At 48.3% G+C, this 25,609-nt stretch overlaps 1 protein-coding gene across 3 annotated transcripts in view; it reads left to right on the top strand.

The window, feature by feature from the left end:
• The window catches only part of CLPTM1 (CLPTM1 regulator of GABA type A receptor forward trafficking), a 46,060-nt gene extending 25,016 nt beyond the window's left edge, over window positions 1-21,044 (top strand). For 2 of the 3 annotated variants that reach the window (XM_037884343.2, XM_037884344.2), the window contains exons 6-14: window positions 4,414-4,499; window positions 7,184-7,304; window positions 8,959-9,203; window positions 10,591-10,684; window positions 11,570-11,760; window positions 13,526-13,621; window positions 14,929-15,064; window positions 19,679-19,846; window positions 20,364-21,044. In XM_037884343.2, the coding sequence (XP_037740271.1) occupies window positions 4,414-4,499; window positions 7,184-7,304; window positions 8,959-9,203; window positions 10,591-10,684; window positions 11,570-11,760; window positions 13,526-13,621; window positions 14,929-15,064; window positions 19,679-19,846; window positions 20,364-20,653 (1,427 nt within the window). In that variant the 3' untranslated portion in view covers window positions 20,654-21,044. The remainder of the gene's footprint in view (window positions 1-4,413; window positions 4,500-7,183; window positions 7,305-8,958; window positions 9,204-10,590; window positions 10,685-11,569; window positions 11,761-13,525; window positions 13,622-14,928; window positions 15,065-19,678; window positions 19,847-20,363) is intronic. The other variant, XM_043534835.1, reaches the window with a different exon arrangement.
• The last annotated feature ends 4,565 nt before the right edge of the window (window positions 21,045-25,609 follow it).

The following is a 25,609-nucleotide window of genomic DNA, read 5'->3' as shown; positions in this document are numbered from 1 at the left end:
GCATTATATTGATAATTCTACCATTTCCATCGAGTAATGGACCAGTACCACTGTTAGGATTCTTTTTGTTCTTGATATATTTAAAAAGCTGTTTTATTGCCCTTAACTCTACTGACCATAGATTTCTCCTTGTGTCCCTTTGCTTCCCTTATCAATTTTCTACAATTCTAAGATTGATTTATGTTCATTACTATTGAGTTCCCCTTTCTTCCATATTTTTATAGCTGCTTTCACTTCCTCTCTAAGCTAGGTTGGCCTTGCTGCAGTGCACGGAAAGGTCTATAGTGCACTATGGCATACTGCTATTAAACGGGAGCACGTCAAAGCACACGGGGGAACTTTTAGTGCACTCTAGGGGGGCCCACACGTTGAGTTACTGTGTGACAAACTAGTGAGCCGTAGGCTCCACCCTGACTTGCTATGTAGAAAAGCCCTAAGATGCTTGTTTTAAATGGGTTGCTTCATTAATGGAAATAAAATAATTGGGATCCTGTCCTTTCATCGAGGTGGCAGAGGATTGAATCTCTCTCTCTCTCGCTAGAGGGAGCTTAAAACTAGAATTGCTGTTTTAAACCACCCGATTGATCATTTGTTGTCAGATCATCCCTGCAACAAGAGTCGCTGCAGGATTCCCATAAGGCAGCAGCTAGTCAGATATGCTGCTCACTTTCATTTTGTTGTGGTCTATTGAACACAACTATCTGCAAATTGTTTGTACTTGTCTATGGACTGAATGCACACAGAGAGGTCATCATTTACCAATGGCTCTACCATTCCAGCTACCCTGCGTCTTCCTCAGTCTGCTTCTCTGGATGAATCGCTCCATCTGGTTATTGCAGTGGGACCAGGGAGTCCGGAACCTTCATTATGTGGGTGCTTCCAGTAATCCCCACTGGGAATGCTCTCACACTGGAAGTGTCCTGCTTGTCGGCCATTACTCTACAGATAGTCATTAAACTGACTGGGTTAGTGATTGTTTTCATTAATTTAAGCATCAGGATAGTCAATGAGTTGTTGAGCTTGAAGCGAAGATTAATGGGTGACTTGAACACAGTTTATAAGTAAGGATACAATTTAGTAATGGAGGTCACAGATTCTGTGACTTTATCGAACCTCCATGACTTCTTCAGCTCTCAGCATTACTCCTCTCCCCCACCCCCGGCTGTGGCGGGGGCTGTGCACATGCCACCCCATCACCTGCCAGGGCTGTACACGCGCCACACACATCTCCGCCACACGCACCCCAGCCATGGCTGCAGTTGGAGTGTTAGGATATAGATATTCAGGCCTGTCTGTAAAGGCCTATACTTTAAGAATGTAGGTATATGTTTATCATTTAGCTAGTTACAGGGGTATAAAAGAGAGAATCAAAATCACTGTCTGCCTGTGTAAGGGCCTTCTCTCACTGGGACAGTCTGAGGCCCTGTTCTTAAGGTAAGGCCTTTGGTTAAGCAGCAGAGGCAGCCATAATCTGGGAAGTATATGGTGTCATGCTCGCATTCCAAACTGGTCATATTGAAATAAGGCAATCTGGAGCTGTTAGAAAGGTGATCCGATCTATCGCCTCCAGATAAAGGGAAGAGTCTAGAATATGTAAAGGAAACTTAGTTTGATAGTTTGCTGTTTGGTAGGAAGTTACTTATCAATAGACATAGTTGGGAAACCCTTATGTCTTTATAGATGTAGTGGTGAAATCCTCACTTCTGTATTTTATCATAGTTCCTACTTTGCTATTTATTTGCATGGGCTGTGTCTGGTTCTGTGATTTTTTTTGTCTACTGTAATTAATTTTGCTGGGTGTAAACTAATTAAGGTGGTGGGATATAATTGGTTAGCTAATCGTGTTACAGTATGTTAAGATTTGGTTAGGTAAATTTCAGTAAAATGATTGGTTAAGGTATAACTGAGACTATTTTATAAATTAGGGGCAAACAGGAAGTAAATTAGGATTTGAAAATAAGGAAAAAGGAACTTGGATTTAAGCTTGCTGGAAGTTCACCCCAATAAACATTAAATTGTTTGCACCTTCGGACTTCGGGTATTGTTGCTCTCTGTTCATGTGAGAAGGACCAGGGAAGTGGGAGAGTGAAGGAATAAACCCTCTAACATGGGGCATGCACCCCGCGCCCCATTGGCTAGGGCTGTGTCCCTGCTGGCCCCCTGCCATGGCTATGTGCTCCGGGTTGTGTGCGCCCTCCCATTCTCCAGGGCTGCATCCAGGTCATATCCCTCACCACCACCACCCCGCCCCGTCATGGCTGCAGTTGGAGCAAGGATTGTGCACCCCTGCACCACGGCTGCGGGCTGGAGCAGGGGCTCTGCGCCCCCCTGTGGCGGAGGGGTGCCCCTCCCATGGGGCTCCCGCAGTCATTCCTCCACACCCTCTCCCCCACCCCCTTAGTTATTTTTAGTAAAGTCACAAGGTTTTCATGGATTTTCCATCACTGACTCACTTAAAATCAAGATTGGAATTAATTCAAGGTCCTTTTACGGTCAGACTAGAGATCATTGGTCCCTTCTGGCTTTAAACTCTGTGTCTATTTTTATTATACGAATTTGAATAAATGCCCTTTGGAAAGGGACATGTTTGTGTTTTTAAAAAAACAAAACAAAAAAAAATTGAACAGATGGGCATCAACAGATCTAGGAGTTGGCTTCTGGAGGATGGTAAGTGAAACTTATTTCTGAGAAGTCATGGAGAAGTTGGGGTGATCCTAGAAGGTTACAGAAAAGCAATGCACTATGAATCAGAAGTGGGTGGGTGCAATTTTTGTTGGAAAGGGAGTGTGTCGTGCTGCGTAGGATGGGAATGTGGTTGTCTTTTGTTGTGTAACATGCAGCTAGGTAGAATGTCATCTGAGCATAATCTCAGTGAGGTTTATAGAAATCTCCACAATGTGGCTTTTGCTGAGACCATCTTTGAAATATGCAAGGCTGCTACTGAGTTAAAGCCAGACAGTTTTATTATAAGTAAGGCACAAATTTAACATTGAGGTGATTAACCATGGGTGCAAACTGCCAAGGGAAGGGGCATATTCTCCAGTTGGCTGCCTTTCTGGACGGTGTGCTTTAGTCAAACAAGCCATTGGGCTCGATGCCGGGGTAACTAGGTGAAGGCCTGTGTAATACAGGGAATCAGAGGATTTCCGTATGAGGAGAGATTAATAAGACTGGGACTTTTCAGCTTGGAAAAGAGACGACTAAGGGGGGGATATGATTCAGGTCTGTAAAATCCTTATTTACTTTCTCCACACCAATCAGGAAGCGTTATTTACTCCTTCTCATAACACAAGACCTAGGGGTCACCAAATTAAATTAATAGGCAGCAGGTTTAAAATAAACAAAAGGAAGTTGTTGGTTTTTTTTTTTTTTTTTTCACACATCCCACAGTCAGTCTGTGGAACTCTTTGCCGGCGGATGTTGTGAAGGCCAAGAATATAACAGGGTTCAAATGGCTATTAGCCAGGATGGGCAGGGATGGTGTCTGTTTGCCAGAAGCTGGGAATAGACGACATGATGGATCACTTGGTGATTACCTGTTCTGTTCATTTCCTCTTGGGCACCTGGCATTGGCCACTGTCGGTAGACAGGCTACTGGACTAAATGGACCTTTGGTGTGACGCAGTATGGCCATTCTTATGTTCTTAAGAAGCTATTATGTCCCCATTGGATGCTTTTCTTATATTAATTTACAGAGAGCCTTGACTAGGGTTTTTTAATATTTGTATAAATCTAAACCAGGTGTTCTCAAACTGGGGGTCGTGACCCCTCAGGAGGTCACAAGGTTATTACATGGCGGGGGGTCGCGAGCTGTCCACCTCCATCCCCAAACCCTGCTTTGCCTTCAGCATTTATAACAGTGTTAAATACAAAAGAAAATGTTTTTTTTTAATTTATAAGATCGCACTAATAGGTTTGCTGTGCAAAAGTGGTCACCAATACAAAAGTTTGAGAAACACTGATCTAAACCCACATGTGCTCTACCCCAATATCCTTCTGGCAGTGGTGGTGATCTGAGGTCTCTGACTCTCTGGGGAAGTGTCCATAGCAAAGGAGTAGTTCCTTTTGCTGGCTAATTTATGCAGCAGCACTGATGTTTGCTAATGTTCGTTAACTTTCCTGCCATTGCAGCTGTGATTCTGGGAAAGGAGGCCAGAAGAGGGGTGTTATAAAATAGGGACAGGTTAGGTTTTACCAGTTTGAACGAAGGATGTTTAGGAAGTGCCAAGAACTGATGCTTTTCATTCAGCTGGTCAGTGGTCCACCTTATGTCCCAAGTCATGAGCTCAGGAGAAGCAGGGAGATGCTGCTTGAAGCGGATCTGTTTTGGACGGTTGCCTCTTGCAGAGAGTGTTACTGATAAGTGGAAGAATTCAGCGTTACTCACGTCTGCCTGCCTGTCTTTCCTTCTAGTGATAAATAAATATAAACGTCGACGGTTCCAGAAAACCAAGAATCTTCTGACGGGGGAGACGGAAGCAGATCCAGAAATGATAAAGGTAACGAGCCGCTTTCCTCGTTCAGCGAGGCCCTGGCTTTTCTCTCTCCTCTGCTTCCACACCCAGGTGCATCTTTGTGCTTGGAGAGACTTTAGACTTTGCTGCAGTCAGGCACTAACTTCCACTTCGAGAGAATGGGAAGGATGGTCAGGGTCTCTGCTGGGGTGGGTGCTGGAGAGATTACACTGGCCAATAGCATTTCGCAGGGAGGCCATGAAGCAAATTGACTTGTAAAACACATGCTAAAGACATTTCAAAGTACATCTTAACTGCCTAGTAAAACCTGGACGTCTGCAGAATTTGCTGTATTCCGGGTGTCATTACCCTGGGAATTAGCAGCTTTGCTACAAGTGGATTGATAATTTAAGAAATCAGATTTTTTTTTTTTAAATCATCTCTATATCCCTTTGTTTGCTGTGGGTTAATGCTTTTCCCAACCAGTGGGAAGTAGAACTTAGACTCAGCAGTGAATAAGTCCAAAATGTTCCCTTGATGTTTGTTGGTTCACACTCCTTGATCCTTGGTACTGCGGAAATGTTTCTGTGGAATTCTTCGCTCCCTCTCTTTAATGAACCGTTACCTTGTTCTCCCTCTGATGTATTGATACAAGGTTTTCCTTCACCCCTTTGTCCGACGATCACACTGGGGGACTCTGACCTCCCTGGCTCTGTTTCCACTACCTTTTCCTGCTCCCATACCTGTGCTTCTGCTATCACTTCCCCTTCTGTCTCTCCTGTGGAACTTCCCTCTTCACTTCAGCTCTCCAGTCCTGTGACAGAGCAGTCTGTGACTGAGGAGGAGAAGGGTCCCAGGAAGAACTCTGTTAACGGGTTAACTCAGAAAGGGAGCCCAGTTAAACCCTCTGTTGAAAATGGATACAAATCTGAGTATGATAGAGAAGTAGAAACCAACTACAGAGGGCTTCCTCCTGCCCTTGTATTGCAAAGGGCAGACCTGGCATGCTCACCCCTAAGGCATGTGTGTTGCTGTTCTGAGTGTTCTCTGGGCCCAGGACAACCCAGTGCTATTTGCTGTGGGGTGCCAGACTGGATCACAGGTGCTGCTGATTTACAGCCTCATGCAGCCTTGTAAGGTGCAGAGAAGCATTATGAGAGGCCACCCTGCTAGTTGTGGTCTGGTCTGGTCTAATCCACATTTGCCCGTCTGTGACTGGCTGGTGCTGACAACCCCAAGCTCTGGGTGTCCATAAACCTCTGACTGCTAGAAGCTGGGATGGATTCCTCAATAAATTGCCCTGTTCTGTTCACTCCCTCTGCTGCTGATCGCTGTCGAAAGACAGGATAGTGGGGTATGGACCATTGGCCTGTCCCAGTCTGGTCATTCTTCTGTACTTGTGTTAATCTCTCGCTCCCTCCTGGCTGGAGGAGAACAAAGATGGAAAAAACACAAGACACAAAAAAGCCCATAGGAGAGGAAAAACTGATGGACGGTTGAAGGGGTTGATTGGCTGAAGTGAGAGACATGGAGCCAAAGGCCTATGAAGTGATTTTTCCAGACCTGGTTCAGAAATTTTCAATTTGGGTTGGAGCTGGCTTGTTAAAGCAGCACCTTTGGAAGGGTTAGTAACTAACATTATGAAGACACTTGCTACCTAAAACCTAGCAGAACAAATCAGGTTCTTATGGGTTTTAAATTGTAAAAAAAATCTCCTAGTTTTGATGTGTAAAAGATTCATGAATTTACTTGTGCCCTTCTCCATCTGGCTGACTTGTACAATTTATACTCATGGGGGCATTCTTTGCCCAAAATATAAAATTCTACACACAATCTTTTAAAATTCTGCAAAATTCGACACATTTTATTTGTCAAACTAACACTATATAATCACACCAGTTTCAATTATTTTGGTAATTTATTTCAAAATACCTGTCAGCAAGTATGTTTGTAACAATACAGACAGACACAAATTCCCCCAGGAGCAGAGAGTTCAAGAAACTCCTATGACAACCCAGTTCCTGTTTCTCTGCCGCCCAGAGTCCAGCCAGGGGGGCCAGACACCCACAACCCCTCCCCTCCCAGAGCCCAGCTGCAGGACTCCCCCCTTGCCCAGACACCCCTTCCTCTTCCCCATCCCCCCCCTCCCGTCCCAAGCCCAGGGATCCAGAGGGAGAAACAGCCTGATGCTCCGTCCCAGGAACTGCAGCTGTGAGGAACCTCTAGCTCCCTCCCTCTCCCTCCCTCTAGCAGTGTCTTCTATGTGTGAGCTGGGCTCTGCCATGTCCAGTGACCCCTAGTGCTGGCTATTAGCACTGCAGCTCATTTCTGTGTGGGAAAGGAAATTCTGCGCACACATTAATTTCTACAAAATTGTCCATTGCACAATGACGCAGAATTCCTCCAAGTTTATCTCCTCTAATCTATCCACATCTGCCGATGTTTGTCCGAGATCTAGATGAAACTGTCTTCCCCTTTGCCTCCCTCATGGTCCTAAACCTGTCAGGTCCTTCCATCCCTGTCAGGTGGTCTCTCTAGCTCCATTGTGGAAGTCCAGTGCCTTTATCTGTGCATCCTTTCCCCAGGACCAAATCCAAAATTACCTACAGTTCCAAATCTAATGAGCTGCATTGGATGTTTTTGTATACGTGGTGCCCTGTTGCTATTGCTAGAGCAGTGAAATACCCCAGCACCCCTGTACCAAATGTGACTTTGTGTTCTTGTTGCAGAGAGCAGAAGACTTCGGCCCTGTAGAGGTGATCTCACACTGGCACCCTAATCTCACCATCAACATAGTGGACGATCATACTCCTTGGGTGAAGGGTAGTGTGCCACCGCCTCTGGACCAATGTAAGAATTTGGGATATGCCAGCACTTCCCATTCTCTGAGATGCCATTTTGAAACGTGTGCTTTTGCTCGAAGAACTCTTCTCTTCAGAGCTGATCTGTCTGGTTCTTATAGCTGGTCTTGCCATCTCCTCCCATCACAGTTCTCTGCAGAGCTTTCCTCTGTTATTTGCCCAGTTTGGGGCACTTGTTGGAATGTAGTAATTGCATGCGAGTGGAGTTGGTTTTGTCTGCTTTGGACTAGCTTATTTTCTTCAATATACTTGTGGATTGGGCAGTTGAGGGTTTGGGGAATGGAATATTGGAGACTTTCCCTCTAGTCCAGTAGTATAAATTCCTCTGAGTTGGTAGTAACTAAATTGTTACCGTCTATTCATTGCCTTGTGAGTAGGCTGGAAGGATTGGATTTTTAGCAGGAAATGTTGGTAAACACTGATTTCAACACACACACACGACAAGACTATATCCATCAATGATACTTTGCCTACCTATCAATATCAATTAAGAGAAATGCTGCTTGAAAACTTGAGTCCAACCGTAACGTGCATAAGACAGTGTTAAATGCCAGCATTAGCAGAACTAGAGCAGAGCACCTTTTTAGGGACCTTTAACTTTCTTAATCTCAACATCTGTCATTAAATAATTGTCGAACACCTCCCTCCATAATATCCTGCAACTGTGAAAAAAGAGGTAAAAATTGGATAAACGCTTAAAGAAATAAGCATTGATATCTGTCAAAATTATTTTTAAAAATGCAAATTGAATTCCGCCAAGCCTACTTACGGGAAGTGAGTTAATGGCTTCAGTGCAGCATCTAAGAGGCAGGCGTCCACAGCGCACAAAAAAAAAAAAAAAAAAAACCAGTTCACCCTTGGAATTGGGTCCCTGTGTTGCCTGTCTCAGTGGCAACCCGGGACTGAATAGGTCACGGAGCTTAAACTCTCCCCAGGTGGCCCCCGAAGTAATGACTGTTACTTTGTCAGGGAAGGACGTATGTGGCAGACTTACCCTGCTGCTCCCCACGCACTACCCGTTCTGTGGCTAAATGAACATCCGTCTCCAGGGTTGTTAGACTGGCACTATCCATCAGCTTGAGATTCAAATCACGAAGAAAATAGCTGGCACCGTAAACTCCCCAGAAGCCAGTTTGGTATTTTGGAATTCTGCAAATGGCCTAGTTTCCAGAGGGTGTTAATTGGATGCTGTCAGACTGCTTTTAATACCTGAGTCTGAGCTTGGTCAGTAATATACACAGAGGGAATGGATTTGAGCTCTGCGAGACAATGCTGTACCTAGTTGGGCACCAAGAGAACAGTGCTATATTCTCCCATTCCTCTGTGGAAAAGCAAGACCCCCCCCCTCCATCGCACTCTGGCAGTCGCTTAGTGCTCAGAGTAGCCTGTATGCGGCAGGAGCTGGCATCTTTCTCCTGAGGGAAGGCCGGGAGGTTCAAGCTCCATGTGCAGCCAGCTGTACAGAAGCAGTTGCTGGTCTGGGGTTCCCTGCTGGCGCTGGTCTAGGATGGTTTCTGTAGTTGCAGGATGAGGTGGGTCTCCCTCATCATCTGTCCGAGTGCGTGAAGGTAGCTTTCTTTGTGCTATCCCCATCCCTGTTTGCGCTCTCAGGCCTGTCTCTGCGCTCTCTCCCATTGCTGCAGATGTGAAGTTTGATGCAGTCAGTGGTGACTACTACCCCATCCTCTACTTCAACGATTACTGGAACCTGCAGAAGGATTACTTCCCCATCAACGAGACAGTGGAGCGGCTGCCTTTCCGCCTCTCCTTCTGCCCACTCTCGCTGTGGCGCTGGCAGCTCTATGCCGCGCAGAGCACCAAGTCCCCGTGGCACTTCCTGGGCGAGGACTTGTACGAGCAATCTGATGAGGAGCAGGATTCTGTAAAGGTTAGACAGCCTTGACAGATCTCCTCTGGGTGGGTTTTCTCCAGCTTTGCTTTTGGTGGGTCCCTCTCTCTGCCACTTTCCGTAGAGGTCCCGCAGAGCTCTGCCCTAGGCTCATGCCTCTCCACCCTTTCTGACCACAGTCTCATCCACTCGCAGAGCTTCAACTGCTGTCCCTATGTGGACGACTCCCAAATGTACCTCTCCACTCCTGGTCTGTCCCCCTCCATCCAGTCCTATCTTGGCCTGACTTTCCAACAGCTCCTCATTTCATGCTGTCAGCGTAATTTTAACATAGCCAGACCTGAGCTGCTGCGGTAAGTGACTGAGGAGCCTGAACCCCAAATGGCAAAGTCACTTCTGAAAATGCATCTCAGGCCCCTAAGTCATTCAGGCACTTTTCAGAACATTCCCAAACGGCCTACTGATCCCTCTCCTGTGGCCCAGACATAACCATCATCTGGGATCCCTTTCCATTTTCTTTTCCTATCGGTGCCTCCTGTGACTGGGTACAACAGGACAGACCCCAGGATATTGTTGCTGAGGAAACAGAGGTCAGTGTAGTCAGCGCTGTTCTGCTCTGAAAGGTGCTCTGTCGAAATGGTGTCAATCGTCACCAGATTTACTCTTGGATCTTGTCTCCCTAGCTCAAGACAGGCCAGGACTCCCCCAACTGTTAGATCAGCGGGGCTCTGGGGAGCTGGCAGTGGGATGCAAGCCCTCCTGCTCCGTCCAAACTGGATGACCTTGAAGACTAGAGTGACAGAAATGGGATGAAATTCGATAGTACAAAGTGCAAGGTCATGCACTTAGTTTAATAATAAGAATCTGTGCTACGAGCTGGGGGTTCATCAGTTAGAAGCGATGGGGGGCGGGGGGAGAGGCCTGTGTATATGGGTCGATCACAGGATGGCTGAGTCACCAACCAGTGTGACGTGGCTGTGAGAAAGGCAAATGCGATGCTAGGATAATAGGCGAGGCATTTCCAGTACGTCCAGAGAAGTATTAATGCCATTGTATAAGGTACTGGTTAGACCTCACTTAGAAGGCTGTGTGCAATTCTGGTCATACATCTTCAAGAAAGATTAATTCAAACTAGAACACAGCGGGCCTTGCTCAGTCCCTGGGCGAGTACCCACAGTACCCCATACACTTAGATGTAATGTAACTTCCTGTTTCCTGCGACTCTGAAATCTGGTGGCATTTCTGCTTTCCCCAATTGTTCCTCCTAACGCATCTCTCGGTTGGGTTATTTTTCCACACACGTTCTGGCTCCTGTTTGTCCACCTGAAACCCTCAGTTCTGTCTGGATTGCCTTCGCTGGGTCCCTTTGGGTGAGGCCTGGCCGGAGGGGCAGGATAGGCCCTTCACATCTTTGTTCTCTTTTCAGGTTGCTCTTTTGGAGACCAATCCATATCTGCTGGCTTTGACCATTGTCGTTTCCATAGTTCACAGCATATTTGAGTTTCTTGCCTTCAAAAATGGTAAGTTCTGCAGTGCAGTGAAGATCTCCTCTTTTGGCTCCAGCCCTCACTCCTCTTAGGGAAGGTTTTTAACCTGGATCTGCATTGGCCTTTGCAGAGTTATTCAATGCCCCTTGTTGGGGTGGCAACATGAATGTAAGAGGAAGAACGTCTGGGGCAGGTGAAGAGCATGGATGTGACTAAATGGAAAACATAGTTGTTGTAACTTGGGCCCAGGCTGTCCTGTGCTGAATTGCTGAAGCCCCACATGGCTGACTCAGCTGACCTGTCCCTCTGCTACCTGCCCTAACTCTCTGCACCCTGCTCCTTGCCATTCCTCCCCCACACACCCCACCCCACCCCACCCCCACCGCCAATGTGCTTGAGGGCAGGAGGAGCACTCTCCATTCTGCCAGCCACCAGTTTCACAAGACTCTCTCAGCTCTTGTGGGGCTTGCAAACTTCAAGTGCTTCCCTTACAAAGTCTGTGGGCAGCAAGCTGCATGCTTCTGACACTGCTGGGAGTTCAGTCTGTATAATGACCCCATGATCACACACCAGCCATACATCTACTGGCCACAGGAGAGTCTGTATTCACAACATAATGGAGAAGGCAAAGTCAGTGTCTTGCCAACACTGGATAGGTTTCTAGCCAGGTTCATCTGAACCACCTTCATGGCACACAGAGCTGGGCTGGCCATTTTCTTCCTACAGCTGGGAAATAGAACACAACTCACTCCCACTCATGGAAGTGAAATGCATTTGCAAGTAGACCTGTGCGTTGCTCCTTTCATAAGGTAGAGGAGAAAGCTGGAAATTCCTCCCTGCAGTGGGACTCCAGCTGCCCCTGAAGGGCCCCCTGTGCTCAGGAAGTTCTCCCTCTATGCTCTTCTCTCTGGCTCCTAGATATCCAGTTCTGGAACAGCAGGCAGTCTCTGGAGGGGCTCTCCGTCCGCTCTGTGTTCTTCGGGGTATTTCAGTCACTTGTGGTCCTTCTCTACATCCTGGACAATGAAACTAATTTTGTTGTTCAAGTCAGCGTCTTCATCGGGCTCCTCATAGACCTCTGGAAAATCACAAAAGTCATGGATGTCAGGGTAAGCGCGTGGCTCATTGCACTAGACCAGCGGTTCTCAGCCCACGGGCCACATGTGGCCCAATTAGCGCACAGCTGTGGCCCAGCTCAGCTGTGTGCTAAAGGCTGGTCCATATGCCTAGGGTCTGCCAGGTTCTCCGCTGCCTTATGGGGAGGAGTCGGGGCTGCCGGCCCATCCCATGTGGTGGGAGTCCAGGGTCTGGGGCAGCCGTGTGGGCCCCACAGGGTTGGGGGTCCGGAGCTGCTGCTGCCCTGCCACCCGGCCCCTGCGGCCCAAGTAATACATTGTGGGCCACATATGCACTAGACTGAAGGGATGCCGTGTGTAGGAGACCCAATTCTCCACCTTGCCAGTGTAAGCAGGAAGCGAGTGAGTGTGAGATCCGTCCCTGTTTGCTCCACACTTCTGGGCTATGATTTCTGAGTGGGCCATTGAAGTTGCTTCCTTTGTAGCCCTTTGGGAAATGATGTGGAGAAGAGGTGAGTGTTGCTGCATGCCGTGAAGATGTCGAGGGTCGGCTGTTGCTGATCTGCTCTAGGAGCCTCGGGCTGCTGTTGAGAGGACTCCACTCCCTGAGGAATCTCTCCGGGTTCCAGTAGGCATCATGCATCCAAGGATCGTAGCTGAGGGATTGCATGAATAGATTTCACCCCAGCACTGCAGTGGGACTTTGGCAACTTGGGTTCTGTTCTGCGCTCTGCTCACAGTGTGACGGTTCTGATCACTCCTGGTGACTTATTCATTACGGTGGCCCTGCAACCTGGAGAGATGGGGGTCTGTCTGGAACAGTTGTGTGCTGATGAAAACTGCCCGTGGATTGCAGACATGACATAAACAATACAGTTATTCAAAGCAGCAGGCCTGTCTTCATCTCCTGTTTAGTCTGGGAGTAGTAAAACTGCATCCCGTGGGCAAGCTAGTGATAGAAAGGTCTGGGAGGTAAAAATCTACAGAATCATCATTTCAGCGATGTCACTCTGCCCCGTGGCCGGCGACTTGCTGCCACCCAGCTCCAGGTCCTACCATCAGTGGAAATGTTGATAATACAGTGTCGTCGGAAATGGGTTGAGTTGAGTAACATTCGAAAGCCTGTTCTCCCACAAACCCAGTGGTGCCAAACATGACAAACTGTGAACAATTTTGTAGAGAGAGATTCAAGAAAATGCTTAAAAATCAGTGTGTTTTAATTACACTTTAACACAGGGATACATTGCTTCCATAAAAAGACACTGATCTTTGGTCATCCTAGGGAAGTTAGCCTTGACATGTAGGACTGAAAACACTTATTCATCAAAGTAGTTATCTTCAGCGTTCTCTGTCTAGGGCATCACTGCTAGACACACTGATCCTCGTCTACGCTGCACTTGCACAAGGCAGGTGGTGCATCTGGTCTCTGCACACGAGCATTTGATGACCGAAAGGATTGATTCAGGAGCGCAGGGTATTTCACACATAACTGGTGTGTCCATCCTCCAAGACCCATCCAGGTCTGATATGTGAAGGTAGTTTTTGATGCACTAGGTTGTGCTGGAACCATTCCGTGGCTTAATAATTTGCCCTCGTGATAGGCCTTGATACACAAGGCCTTGTGGGGGAGGGAGCTACGTAGTCTGCTGTGTGGACAATAGACACTATCCCTTAGTGATCATGTGGAGCCTCCCCTCCCAGCTAGGCTGCCTTTTCAGGAGGGTCCCTCTTGGGGACAGGTTGGTGGCCTTTATTATGTACTGCCTCCCCTGTAACTCCTGCTCTTGTCAATAAACAGCTGGATCGAGACAACAAAGTCGCTGGGATTTTTCCACGTTTAACCTTCAAAGACAAATCAACGTATATAGAATCGTCTACCAAAGTCTACGATGATGTAAGTCCAATGCATAGCAGAGGATTTCCTTCAGCGCATGGTAGGATCCCTCTGGGAGGTGGGGGCCCAGGGTAGTGTGGGTTAGATTCCTATGCCATTGGACATGGGACCCCCTGACTTGGGAAAGGGGACCCAGGTATACCCTGCATTAGGATCCTGCTCCCAAAAGAGAGGAGGTGCCCTGGATAGCGTTTCCCTGGTCATCCCTTCTAGCTTATTCCTTGGGAAACTGCTATTCTCCCAGCAGGACACAGCACCTTGCTAACCTGGGCTGCACTGTGATCTGCAAGAGAGCTGAACCCACAGCACCTTCTAGTTGTTGGCTTGTTTGCCTTGAGTTCTGTTCCTCCTCTCCGTTGGATGTGCGTGTGGGTCTTCATGTGTCCAGTTCGCTACTCCCCTTGGTCTATCTCTTCTCTGACTTCTGGCAGCTGCTTGAGTGATGCATGCCCTCCATTTGCCTGTCTGCAGCCACGGTATCCCCTCCATCAGCTCAATGCATGGCCCAGTGTCCACACTAGGCCCTGCAGCCCCAAGTTTCACCCTTCAATCTTTTCCTTCTGGCATGACTGCAGGTGTTAGGGCATAGATGTCGTTAAGCCACATGTGTGTGTTGGTGCAGCCCCACCCTCATGCAGCTGGTAATCTCAGGAAAATGTCATAGTCATGAACTGCTAAAGGGTGCCCTGCTTTTCTTGGCCACTCTGCTGGTCTGATCCCCGGAGCCAGGGAGGCAGTGTGTGGGTGTAGCTCAGTGGCTTTACACCTTTTTGTATTGGTGACCCCTTTCACACAGCAAGCCTCTGAATGTGATTCTTCCCCCCCGCCCCCATTTAAAATGGGGGTGTAATTTAATGGGGGCTAAGAGCTGTCAGTGGTTACCTTGTGACCCCCAGTTTGAGACCCCCTGGTAGCTCTACTAAGCCCCACGTCTTTGAGAGATGCAGCCCCGGGAGTGACAAGTGTGTTCAAGGGGCCATGGAGGACACTCACTCCTTGGTGGCTGTGATGGCGGAAGGGAAAAAGGATGGTGACCCTGCTTCCAGCCCTGCTGTGGTGCGGTAGCGAGTGAGTGAGAAGGGATGTGTCTAGCACCTTGTGACCCCATGCATTGTTCAGAAACCCCCTTCTAGCGAGAGTCCCCCACTGTGAAGCCGGGGCTTGAGAGCCAGCAAGGCAGCAGGCCTGCAAAGAGGTGGGTATGTGACTAGCTGGCCCCTGTACCCTCAGGGCCCCCCGCTCTGATCCTGAGCAGGATTCTGTGCGGCTCCCAGCTGACCAGTCACCTTTGAATCTTGCTTCCCCAGATGGCGTTCCGGTATCTCTCATGGATTCTCTTCCCCTTGCTCGGCTGCTATGCTGTGTACAGCTTGCTGTACATGGAGCACAAAGGCTGGTACTCGTGGGTCCTGAGCATGCTCTATGGCTTCCTTCTGACATTTGGTGAGTAGCGCCCACAAGGCAGCGTTCTGGTTGCATGAGTTTGCTGGAGTCGCTGGGCCCCGTCTGAGGCCTCCTGACCCCCTCCCGACCTCTCGCGCCCAGCTTCGGGGTCTGCCCACACTCGGGGGAGGCCGTGGATAAATCTGTGCACACGTTAGAGGCAGATCACGTGTGTCTGGCTGGAATTAGGATGAGCTTTCAGTGGAGAGAAGAGGTACGGAGTTGCACTTACCAGTAAGGAGCCCTCCAGCTCCTGATATCCCATGCAAAGGGCCTGGCTTCACATCTGCTGTTTGGGAATCATTAAGAAAGGGATAGATTATAAGATAGAAAATATCATATTGCCTCTATATAAATCCATGGTACATCCACATATTGAATACTGTGTGCAGATGTGATGACTTCATCTTAAAAAAGATGTATTGGAATTAGAAAAGGTGTACAGAAAAGGGCAACAAAAATGATTAGGGGTATGGAACAGCTTCCATATGAGGTGAGATTAATAAGACTGGGAGTTTTCAGCTTGGAAAAGAAATGACTAAGGGGGGGATGTGATCGAGATCTATAAAATCATGACGGGTGTGGAGACATTAAATAAGGAAGTGTTATTTACTTCTTATAACACAAGAACTAGGGGTCACCAAATGAAATTAATAGGCAGCAGGTTTAAAACAAACAAACTAAAGGAAATATTTCTTCATACAATGCACAGTCAACCTATGGAACTCTTTGCCAGAGGATGTTGTGAAGGCCAAGACTATAACAGCTCAAAAAAGAACTAGATAAATTCATGGAGGATTGGTCTATCAATGGCTATTAGCTAGGGTGGGCAGAGATGGCGTCCTAGCTTCTTTGCCAGAAGCTGAGAATGGGTGACGGGATGGATCAGTTGATGATTACCTGTTCTGTTCATTCCCTCTGGGGTACTTGCCATTGGCCACTGCCAGAAGACAGGATACTGGGCTAGATGGACCTTTGGTCTGACCCAGTAGGGTCGTTCTTATGTTCCATGTCTGTCTCTCATGCACACTCCCATGCTGTGTCTCATGATCCAGAGCAGATGGGTGCAGTCCCCTTGTTTCTTCGTTCCTGTCTCCTAACACCAACTTGGAAACATGCTCTTTCCCCCAGCTGCAGCCATGCGGTATTCTGTATAGGCACCTCCAGTTTCCTTTCCCACTCTGGGTATTGACATTCCCCTTGGGCTTCGGCTGCAGTGATTAGGTTGCACTGTCTCTCACTTAGTAACACTTCTAGTCTGTTCCTGGCCATATTTCCTGCTCTTGGGGGAGCTACTGTAGCAACTTCAGACTCTGTTAATCTTCAGCTTCTGTTTCAGAGAGGTTCTGTTTCCTGCCGTATCCTGCACGTTGGCAGTGCGTGCTGGTGAATTGCTGGGCAACTGCCTTTTCTGTGTAGGTCAAAGTCCAGCCTTGCTAGTTTGAACTCGGGTGGAACCGCTTCTGCTTAAATGAACTGATGGAATCCAAGCAGGCTGTGATCATAGAAGCTGTTCCCAAGATTGCAGTGTGTCATCCTCACGTAGGCTTAGTCTACACTGCAAAGTTTTGCCAGCAGAGCTCTGTTCCCTCGGAGGGTGGAGAAACTCACATTCCCTAGCCAGCGTAGCTATGCCGGCAAAACCCTTGGTGTTAACACAAATACACTGACACGCAAGTGCTTCTGGTGGCGGAGCTGTTTAGCTATGCTGGCAGAACTCCTCCTGGTGGATTACGCTGTCCCCACATGGGGGCTCTGCCAGCGAAGCTCTCCCAGCAACACGTTTGTAGTGTAGACAAGCAGCCTGGGTCTCAGAGAAACTCACCTACGTGCTCACCTGCATAATCCCCGCCCCAGCTTCAGCTCGTTTCCTAGGGCCAGGAGGGGATTTGGGGCTGTGTGTTGTTTTTCCCCCATTGGCAGTTATCAGTGGGAGTTCCCCAGCATTCCTCAGATTACCCAGTATTCCCCAGTGCAACATGACTTCGTACAGTGCTCCCTGTTTCCTTTATCTGGGCCCAAGCGTCTCAAGATGGAGCCATTGCTCAAGACTTCTGGCCCCTTTGTTTTTCTTGATGTTTGCCTTTCAGCGGCTGGGCTGCTGACTGCTCTGGGGCTTAGGCCTTGTCCACACAGCCAGTTGGTGTATGGCAAGCGAGGGAGGAATCTGCAAGGCACCAGCTTGCTGCACACAAGAGTCCCATGTGCTCATTACTATAGCACAGTGAAAGTGCCAGAATGCAGCTTAGCACACTGCACTCTGAAGCAGCTGTAGCAGTGACAGTGTGGTGAGTTTACTATGTGCAAAGCTGGTGTGCTGTAGTTGCATGTCCTGGCTTGACATATAGGTAAGTCCTCTGTCTTCGTTCTGTGTCTAGGACAGAGACCATCTGCAGGGGGAGGGAATGTGAAAGGAAGGTTCAAGTTCCCGATTGATTTTTCCCACATCTTCTAGTTTTTCTTGATGCCGTCTTCCCCCTCTGGGCAACGTGTGGGTTGTTCCCATTGGAAAAAGTTCCCTGAACACTTGAAAGAACCTGCTGTATCCAGCTGAGCTTCCTTTCTCTTCCAGTGACTTCAGCTGTTCATTTTCTGCTCCAGAGCAGAGCATTCACACTAAGGCCATGTCTGCATTCGTCACTAGGCCCTGCACGTTCCCCATTATGCTGCCACCGTGGAGCCTTCGCAGTCCACGACAGCTGCTGGTTTCAGATGGAGCCTGTGAGGAGGCCTCTGGCTGTCCCTCCTGCAGCAGGGGCTAAAATCTGATTTTTAAAAAAAATCAGATTTTCAATTCGATTTTTTATTTAAATACAAAACATCTTTCTTCTTAAAACCAACACTATTTAAAATTCAATGTGCAATTCTGACAGCCTGCATTAAGGACTAAACCTACTATAATCTATTAAAATCACTAAAATTAAATAATAATCAGTTTGTATGCGCTGCCAAAGTTTTAAAGAAAGTCAAGCCACTGAAATGGTGGAAGTCCCTGGCTAAGTGCCTGGACCCTGAGTTTACTGAAGTGATTTTGACAGCAGTGGTCACCTCTGTAAGTGCAGAGAGAGAGTTTTCCTTTGTCTCCATTTATTCAACTGGTTAATTCAGAGTTGAGAAACCGATTGGGAGTTGAAAAGCAGGAAATCTTGTTTTCCTCTTCCAGTCGATGAATAAAACCAAGGTGAGAGGATGAGATCTGTTAGTTCTAAAGTCTTGAAGGCCATAGTGACCAGAAATTGGTTAAATTTACTAGCTACAGATAATACTTCCTTTCTTCAGTAAATCAGTTTTAAATACATAACACATTTGGTAAACTTATTTTTCCCCCTTATATATCCAGTACATGTAAGGTAGTTTTATTTAACTACTGAAACAATCTTTAAATGCTGGGATTTTTTTTTTTGCATTTTTAATTGGATTTCAGTGTCCATGCAAATGCAACTTGAGATAAATCACAAGTAAAACTTAATCCTGTAGTAAATAAGAAACGTCGTTCACCATTTTCTCACAGAATAGAATAAAAATTAAGAATCTAAATAAATGTATGTTAAGCTATATAACTGGTTAGAATGTGTATAGGTATGTTGTATCTTTCGGGTTAGCCAATAGAAACATCAATGGAATGTAAAGGCTGTATAGTTAGTTGCAAATCAACATGTTTTAATTGTTACCAACCAGTGAGAATCGACCGTTCTTTAGGAAAAGAACTAAACAGTGCCAATGCAAAGCAAGATTAAAATCAGTGATTTAAATCAAGGTTTCCTGATAGGTGATTCAAATCACTCCACCCTGACCTGCAGCCTCCGGTCTGCAAGGCTAACGTGACCTCCCTTAGCTAACATGTTGCAATTTACCCACAGAACACCCGACCTGCATTGAAAACCAAACTCCCTTTGTTTTCACTTGCTTTGCTGCTGACCAGCCTCCCAAAGCTATTGCTCCCTGTTCCTTTCAGATTCCAGGCCAACTGGTCTTTCTTTTAAAGCACTCCTTGGGCTTGTGGCAGCCTGCCTCCCTCCTCCTCTCTGGCTCCCACTGTCCTGCTCTTAGCATCGGCTGCCTCCGGCCCTTCATGTAATCTCACCACTACTGGATCAGGAGCCTTCTTCCTTGCAGGAGCCTGCTGCTTTGAGCAGCCTTCTTGTATTTAATAGATTTTAAGGCCATAAGGAACCACTCTGCTCATCCAGTCTGATCACCTGCCCAGCGCAGGCCAGAGAATCCTGTCCAGCCTAGCAGCTAGCATTTGGACTAGCGCACACCAGCCTGGGTTCAAGTCAAGAGGAATGCACCCCGTCCGGCAGTAACTTGTTCAATGGCTGATTGCTCTCGCTGCTAAAAATGTGACTCTGTCATTTCAGATAGCTGAGAAGGTCTCTCCTCCCCGCCTCTGCCTCGGCTATTTATTCTTGGGACTCTGTGTGGTGAACTCTATAGAGCTTTATGGCAGAGCTGCTGTGCACAAGGGTTGCCCTCATTTCTGCCAGGATTTAACTCCATGGCCTGGGCCAGCTGCTCTGCTGGCGTCCAGCCTGTCCCAGACATGCACCGTACATTCCTTGGCGGGTGTTAGCCTCGTGGCCCACCACCTGACTGCTCTCTCTTTCTCCCCAGGTTTTATTACGATGACTCCGCAGCTGTTCATAAACTACAAACTGAAGTCAGTAGCCCATCTGCCCTGGAGGATGCTCACCTACAAAGCACTCAACACCTTCATCGACGACCTCTTTGCCTTTGTGATCAAAATGCCCATGATGTACAGGATAGGCTGCCTCCGAGACGGTAAGGGGCTCAATGCCAGCCTCTCCCATCCCCCGCCATCATGTGTAAGGATGGCAGTGCGTCTCCTTTACGACTGTGTCGGAGAGGCATGGGGCGTGCTGTGCTACTTGGGGATGGGGGTGTAGCATGTCAGTGTGTCTCCGCAGCCAGTGTGGGGATCGCCCAGGCTTAGCTGGGACCCTACCGGTGTCTGATCCCAGCACTCAAGACCCCGCTTCTTTCGGCTTATTGCAGCTGCATGGCACTTCTCCCACTGAGCCTTCCAGGAGTCCAGTGATGGCTGGCCTGTGAGTTCCCCATGCAGCATGAGGAAAAAAAAGCTTTCTGCCCCAGGGCCTCAGCATTTCCCTTGTGGGCTGCAGCTGAGCTATGCTGTCACTCGTGCCTGGGGCTCTCTTGCCAAGCAGCTCACCAGGCACTTATAGGCCATGGGGGACCAAGAACTGGGCAGTTCAGATGTGTGCATCTGGCCTGGGGTTTGCCTGCTGTTTACGCTCGCTCTGCTCTCCTCCCACAGATGTCGTCTTCTTCATTTACCTCTATCAGCGCTGGATCTACCGGGTGGATCTGACGCGTGTCAACGAGTTCGGGATAAGTGGGGAGGGCCAAGTCCCTCAGCTAACACAAGGTACCACTTCGGCGGACTGTGCCCCTGCACTGCTACCCGATGGGGAGGCAACGAGCACCCCGGGGGTGATAAAGGAGGGCCTGGCTGATGGCTCCCCTGCACCAGTAATGGAAGACGTGGCCGATGGCTCCCCTAGGGCCCAGACGGAGAAAACAGCAGAGGACAAGAAAAAGGACTAACCTGCTCTCACTTTAATTTTTAAAAAAAAGCCCCGTGGATACTGGACAGAAAGCGAAGGGGGGGAGCTGCTGTGGTCCTCTGGCTCCAAAGCTTTTTATTTTCTATTCCAGTAACTTTGGGGTGGGTGGGGATTGAGAATTTGGTGACATTCATGTGATGTGCTGTATCCATGGGAGAGAACCCCCGTATCTCTGTATTTAAAGTCAAACTCATCCAGTAATCATTGTGAGCGCCGTTCCATTGTGCAGGTGTTTAGGACATTAAGGAGTTTCTCAGAGTTGTGTCTCTGTTTCATAAAGAGAGCTGATTATCCGAACACGTCCCATTTCTCATCATTGCACTCTACTATGGACTCTGGATTGAATAAATTCATATGGGTGTTAAGTTAAACCTTGCCCTCTTCTCTTTCATCTCTCTGCACATCTGCCCTGGATGCAGGCTCCTCTAGGAACATAGGAATTGCCAGACTGGATCCGAACTGAGCCCCATCTAGCCCGGCCACCAGCATCAGCTGCTTCAGAGAAAGGTGTGAGAACCCCTAGTAGCAGAGGTGGAATAATCTCCTCTCCTCATCAGGTCTCATCCTGGTCTCTAAACTCTGAAGCCAAGGTTTAATATCTCTCCCACATGTATGGGTTTTTTTGTTAATTCCCATAAATGTCCAGTCCCTTTTTGAATCTTAAGTTCTTCGCCTCAGTGGTTTCCTGTGGCAATAAGTTTCACAGTTTAATTACACGTTGTGTGAAAAATTATTTCCTTGTGTTGGTTTTGAATGCGCCGCTTTGTAGTTCAATGGAAGGTCCCTTTGTTCTTGTATTAGGAGGCAGAAAGAACCGGAGGCACCTTCTCCAGGACCTGTCACTGTTTTATAGACGTTTATCTTGTCTCCTCCAAGGTTACAATCTGGGGGTTTTTTTGGTATCTTCATTTGAGAGTTTTCCAGGCATAGATCATTCTCTGTTCCCCACTAGTTCTGCACTGTCCTCTAAAATGGGATGACCACACAGCGTCCAAATGAGGTCGCGCCACTAAGTTGTGGTAAGATAGATAATACAGAGAACATTTTAAAGCTGTCCCATTCCTTATGCAAGCCAGAATTAGCTAATGTTCTCAGACCTCCTCCCATCTGAACACCTCCCAGAAATGGGTCAAGCCAGGTGACTGGCATGTTATCAGTGGCAGGAACGACATTTTTAATTTTAGCACCCAGAACCCTGTTTTCAAAAATCACTTTGCAGCAAGCAGGTCTGTCTGAACAGGCTGAGCGGCCTCCGGGAGCCCCCTGCTAGCTGGGTGAAGGTGATGCCAGGGCAGAGGTGTGTTCTCTAGCTGCAGCCATGCCAACCCTGCCTGCCCTCCAAGAGGCACGCTGGCTTTGCTGGTTTGTTGTGTTGGCTCTGCGGGGCTGGCAGGAGTCCAAGGCAGTGCAGTCAGTGGATGTGACTGCCTGAGGAGACCGGGCCTCTTTTGCCGTGAGCAGAGCTGTGTTCAGAGTACCCACGGGTGGGTAACAGGTGGGATGAGCCCTGCCCTGGCCTCCCTGCTGCTCCGTTTGAACCAAGGGAATTGGTTAGGGGCTGTGCTGCGCCTTGGACGCTGGTCGCTCTCCTTGATTGCCGAGCGGTTTGATCACAGCCATCTGCGGGGCAGATGCATTGGCCTGCTTTAGGGACACTGGCTTGAGCATAAGCCTAACAGTGGTGTGTGGCAGGTGACTTCTAAGGAGCTTGGCTGCAGCTGCTGGCCTCTGTTATTTCAGCACCGGGTTGCTGCATGTGAGACAGGTGGGCAGCCTGCCCCTGCGTTGCCACTGTGGCCTGAAGCTCCATGCTGTGACGGCTCTTTACTCCATACAGACCTCATTCCCACCCCCACCCATGCCTGTCTCCCCTGCAAGCCCACTGTTGGCGTTCGGTGCTCAGTGCGCTGCTGAGTGCAGCTGCCTTTGCCAAGGGAGCGTGGAGGAGAGGGCATTGTTTTAGCTGCTGATTTCAATTCATAGCCTTGGTGCTGGGGCCCAGGTCTTCTGCCATTATTAAATGAGACCTTCTGCCATTATTAAATGAGCAGCTAGCTGCTGCTGCTTCCCAGGCATCCCGGAACCCTAGCCAGGCTCCAGGAGTCTAGCGCACGTGCCTGAAAGAACATAAATTGAAAAATATAGAAAAAACAGTTCTGCCCCCACAGGCATCCCTCTGAAGAGCCGACGTCCCGGGGGGCAGATCTCAGGACTGTGGAGCCCTGGAGAACGTGCCATTCACATCATGCTCAGGGAGGTTGTTTGAAGAGGGAGATGCCATTTTGGAGGCTGGCATGTCAAACGCCAACTCACCCCACGTCTGCAGCAGTGAATGGAGCTGGAAAAGGAACTAACTTGCAGGGAAGCCCTTGAGTGTCTGCAGCAGGGCAAAGGGTCCTGCAGGAGGGGCTCGGAGGAGCTGTCTCTTGTCCTCAGATGCACCCACAGCAGCGGGCAGGCATGTGCTCATGCTGCTTTTCTCTCAGCCATGCCCAGAAGCTCTGTGGGCTTCAGAGCAGCTCTAATGCCCCTGATGAGTGGGGAAACTGAGCCCTTGCCAGCCAAAGGAACACGAGTGCCATAGCACAGGCAGTCTGGGGCGCAGCTGGACCTGTGGCCTCTGCTCTCTGCGGCAGGAATCCTGGCTCAGAAGCTTCTTGATCCATTTTTGTTGCCCAAGTGGAGGGACTGGTGCCTTTGCTAATCCCAGGGGAGTTTAGGACTGTCACTCCTCAGTTAAAGCTGGCCGGGCTACAGAGCTGGAGTGTCTTGCCGAAGGCTCTAAGAGGAGACACTGGTGAAGCTGGGCCAGAGCCCATGTGCTCTAGAAAACACTTCCTCTCGCTGCATTTCCTAACAGGAAATAATTGCCGGATTACCAGCTTTGGCCTATTTGCCTCACCCTCCACCCCACAAGCTCCCTGCCTTCACCTGTCAGGCCATGTTGCCCTGCCCTCCTTTCCAAATGTAACCTCTCATCCCACTGTCAACCTCTGCCTCTGTTCCCATGCCCCTCTTCATGTGGTCTCCCATGCTGCCCTCCTGTGCTCAGGAAGAGCCGCCCATCATGCACAGTGCTGTTGCCTTAATCTAGAATCCCAGAAATGCTGGTCTGGAACAGACCCCAAGAGATCAAATCCAGCCCCCCTGCGCTGTCAGGGATGGTCTAGGCGTAGGCCTAGACCATCCCTGACAGAGGTTTGTCCAACCTGGTCTTAACCTCCAGTGACAGGGATTCCCCAGCCTCCCACGGAGGCCTTATCTACCCTTAGAGTTAAGTCTTCCATAATATCAAACCTAAAGCTCCCTTGCTGTAGCATAAGCCCATTACTTGTCCTACCTTCAGTGGACGTGGAGAACAATTGATCCCTGTCCTCTTTATAACAACCCTGAACGTATCTGAAGACTCTTCTCAGGTCCCCTTTCAGTCTTTTCTCAACACTAAACATGCCCAGGTTTTCACCTCTCCTCACTGCTCAGGTTTTCTAAACCTTTTGTCATTTTTGTTGCTCTCCTCTGGACTCTCTCCAGTTTGTTCACATCTTTCCTGAAGTGAGGCGCAGAGAACTGGATCCAGTCCTCCAGTGGAGGCCCCACCAGTGCCTAGTACCCGGTTTCTCAAATGCTGCCATCAGGGGCTTTTCTTGCAGTCACAGCTGTGTTGGGCTACCCCTCCCTCCCCCCCCAAGGGTACCTGACATATTGGGGTCCACTGAGCCTGCCTGTTCTACCAGCCTAGGCTCCCTTACACTGCCCTGCTGAGCCAGGCCCTCAAGCCTCCTCCAGCGTGCACACAGCTAGGGACGCGCTCCACCTGCAGAAAGACACAGACATTGAAATCAGCTCTGCATGGAAAGATTCAGCTAGGGATTTGCCCAGCACTTAAGTGCACACCCCCTCTGGGGTGCAAACCCCAAATAGTATTGTCTTGCACTGCACAGAAACCTGTACATCATGAAATTTGCCACGCCCCTCAGTGCAGAGGATCCGCACAGCGTTTTGCCCCCCGTTATGAATTCCACAAACTGGTTTTAGAGAAAACAAAAACAAGTTTATTATCTACAAAAGAGAGATTTTAAGTGATTATAAGGGATAGCAAACAGATCAAAGCAGATTACTGAAACAAACACACAAACTAAGCCTAATACACTAAAGAAACTGGTTGCAAGTAGTAATTTCTCACCCTCAATGTTGTTGTTTTAGGCATTTCTTTCACAGGCCAGACACCTTTTCCAGCCTGGGCTCGGCTCTTCTCCCCCCCCCTTTCATCTTTGTTTCTTAGATGTTTCCAGCAGCCATCCTGGGCAGGGATTCAGTGAAGAATAAACCCTGATGATCTTACTCCCTGGCCTTAAATAGGGTTTACGTATGGCAGCAATCCTTTGTCTTTTAGTATCATAGGGGTAGCCCTGTTAGTCTGTATCCACAAAAATAACGAGGAGTCTGGTGGCACCTTAAAGACTAACAGATTTATTTGGGCGTAAGCTTTCGTGGGTAAAAAACCCACTTCTTCAGATGCATGGAGTGAAAATTACAGAAAAGGGCATAAATATATATTGGCATATGAAGAGAAGAGAGTTACCTTACAAGTGGAGAACCAATGGTGAAGGCCAATTCAGTCAGGGTGGATGTGGTCCACTCCCAATAATTGATGAGGAGGTGTCGATCCCAAGAGAAGGAAAATTTGGTTTTGTAGTGGGCCAACCCACTCCCAGTCCCTATTCAAGCCCAAATTGATGGTGTTAAGTTTGCAAATGAATTGTAGCTCAGCAGTTTCTCTTTGAAGTCTGTTTTGGAATTTTTTTATTTTTTTTTTTTATTTTTTTTTTATTTTATTTTATTTTATTTTATTTTTTTTGAAGAATGGCTACTTTTAAATCTATTATTGAGTGTCCAGGGAGATTGAAGTGTTCTCCTTCTGGCTTTTGTATGTTAC

This window comes from Chelonia mydas, chromosome 23 (assembly GCF_015237465.2).
Source record: "Chelonia mydas isolate rCheMyd1 chromosome 23, rCheMyd1.pri.v2, whole genome shotgun sequence".
In the NCBI taxonomy this organism is placed as follows: Eukaryota; Metazoa; Chordata; order Testudines; family Cheloniidae; genus Chelonia; species Chelonia mydas.
This window is presented reverse-complemented; position numbering and strand designations above follow the sequence as displayed.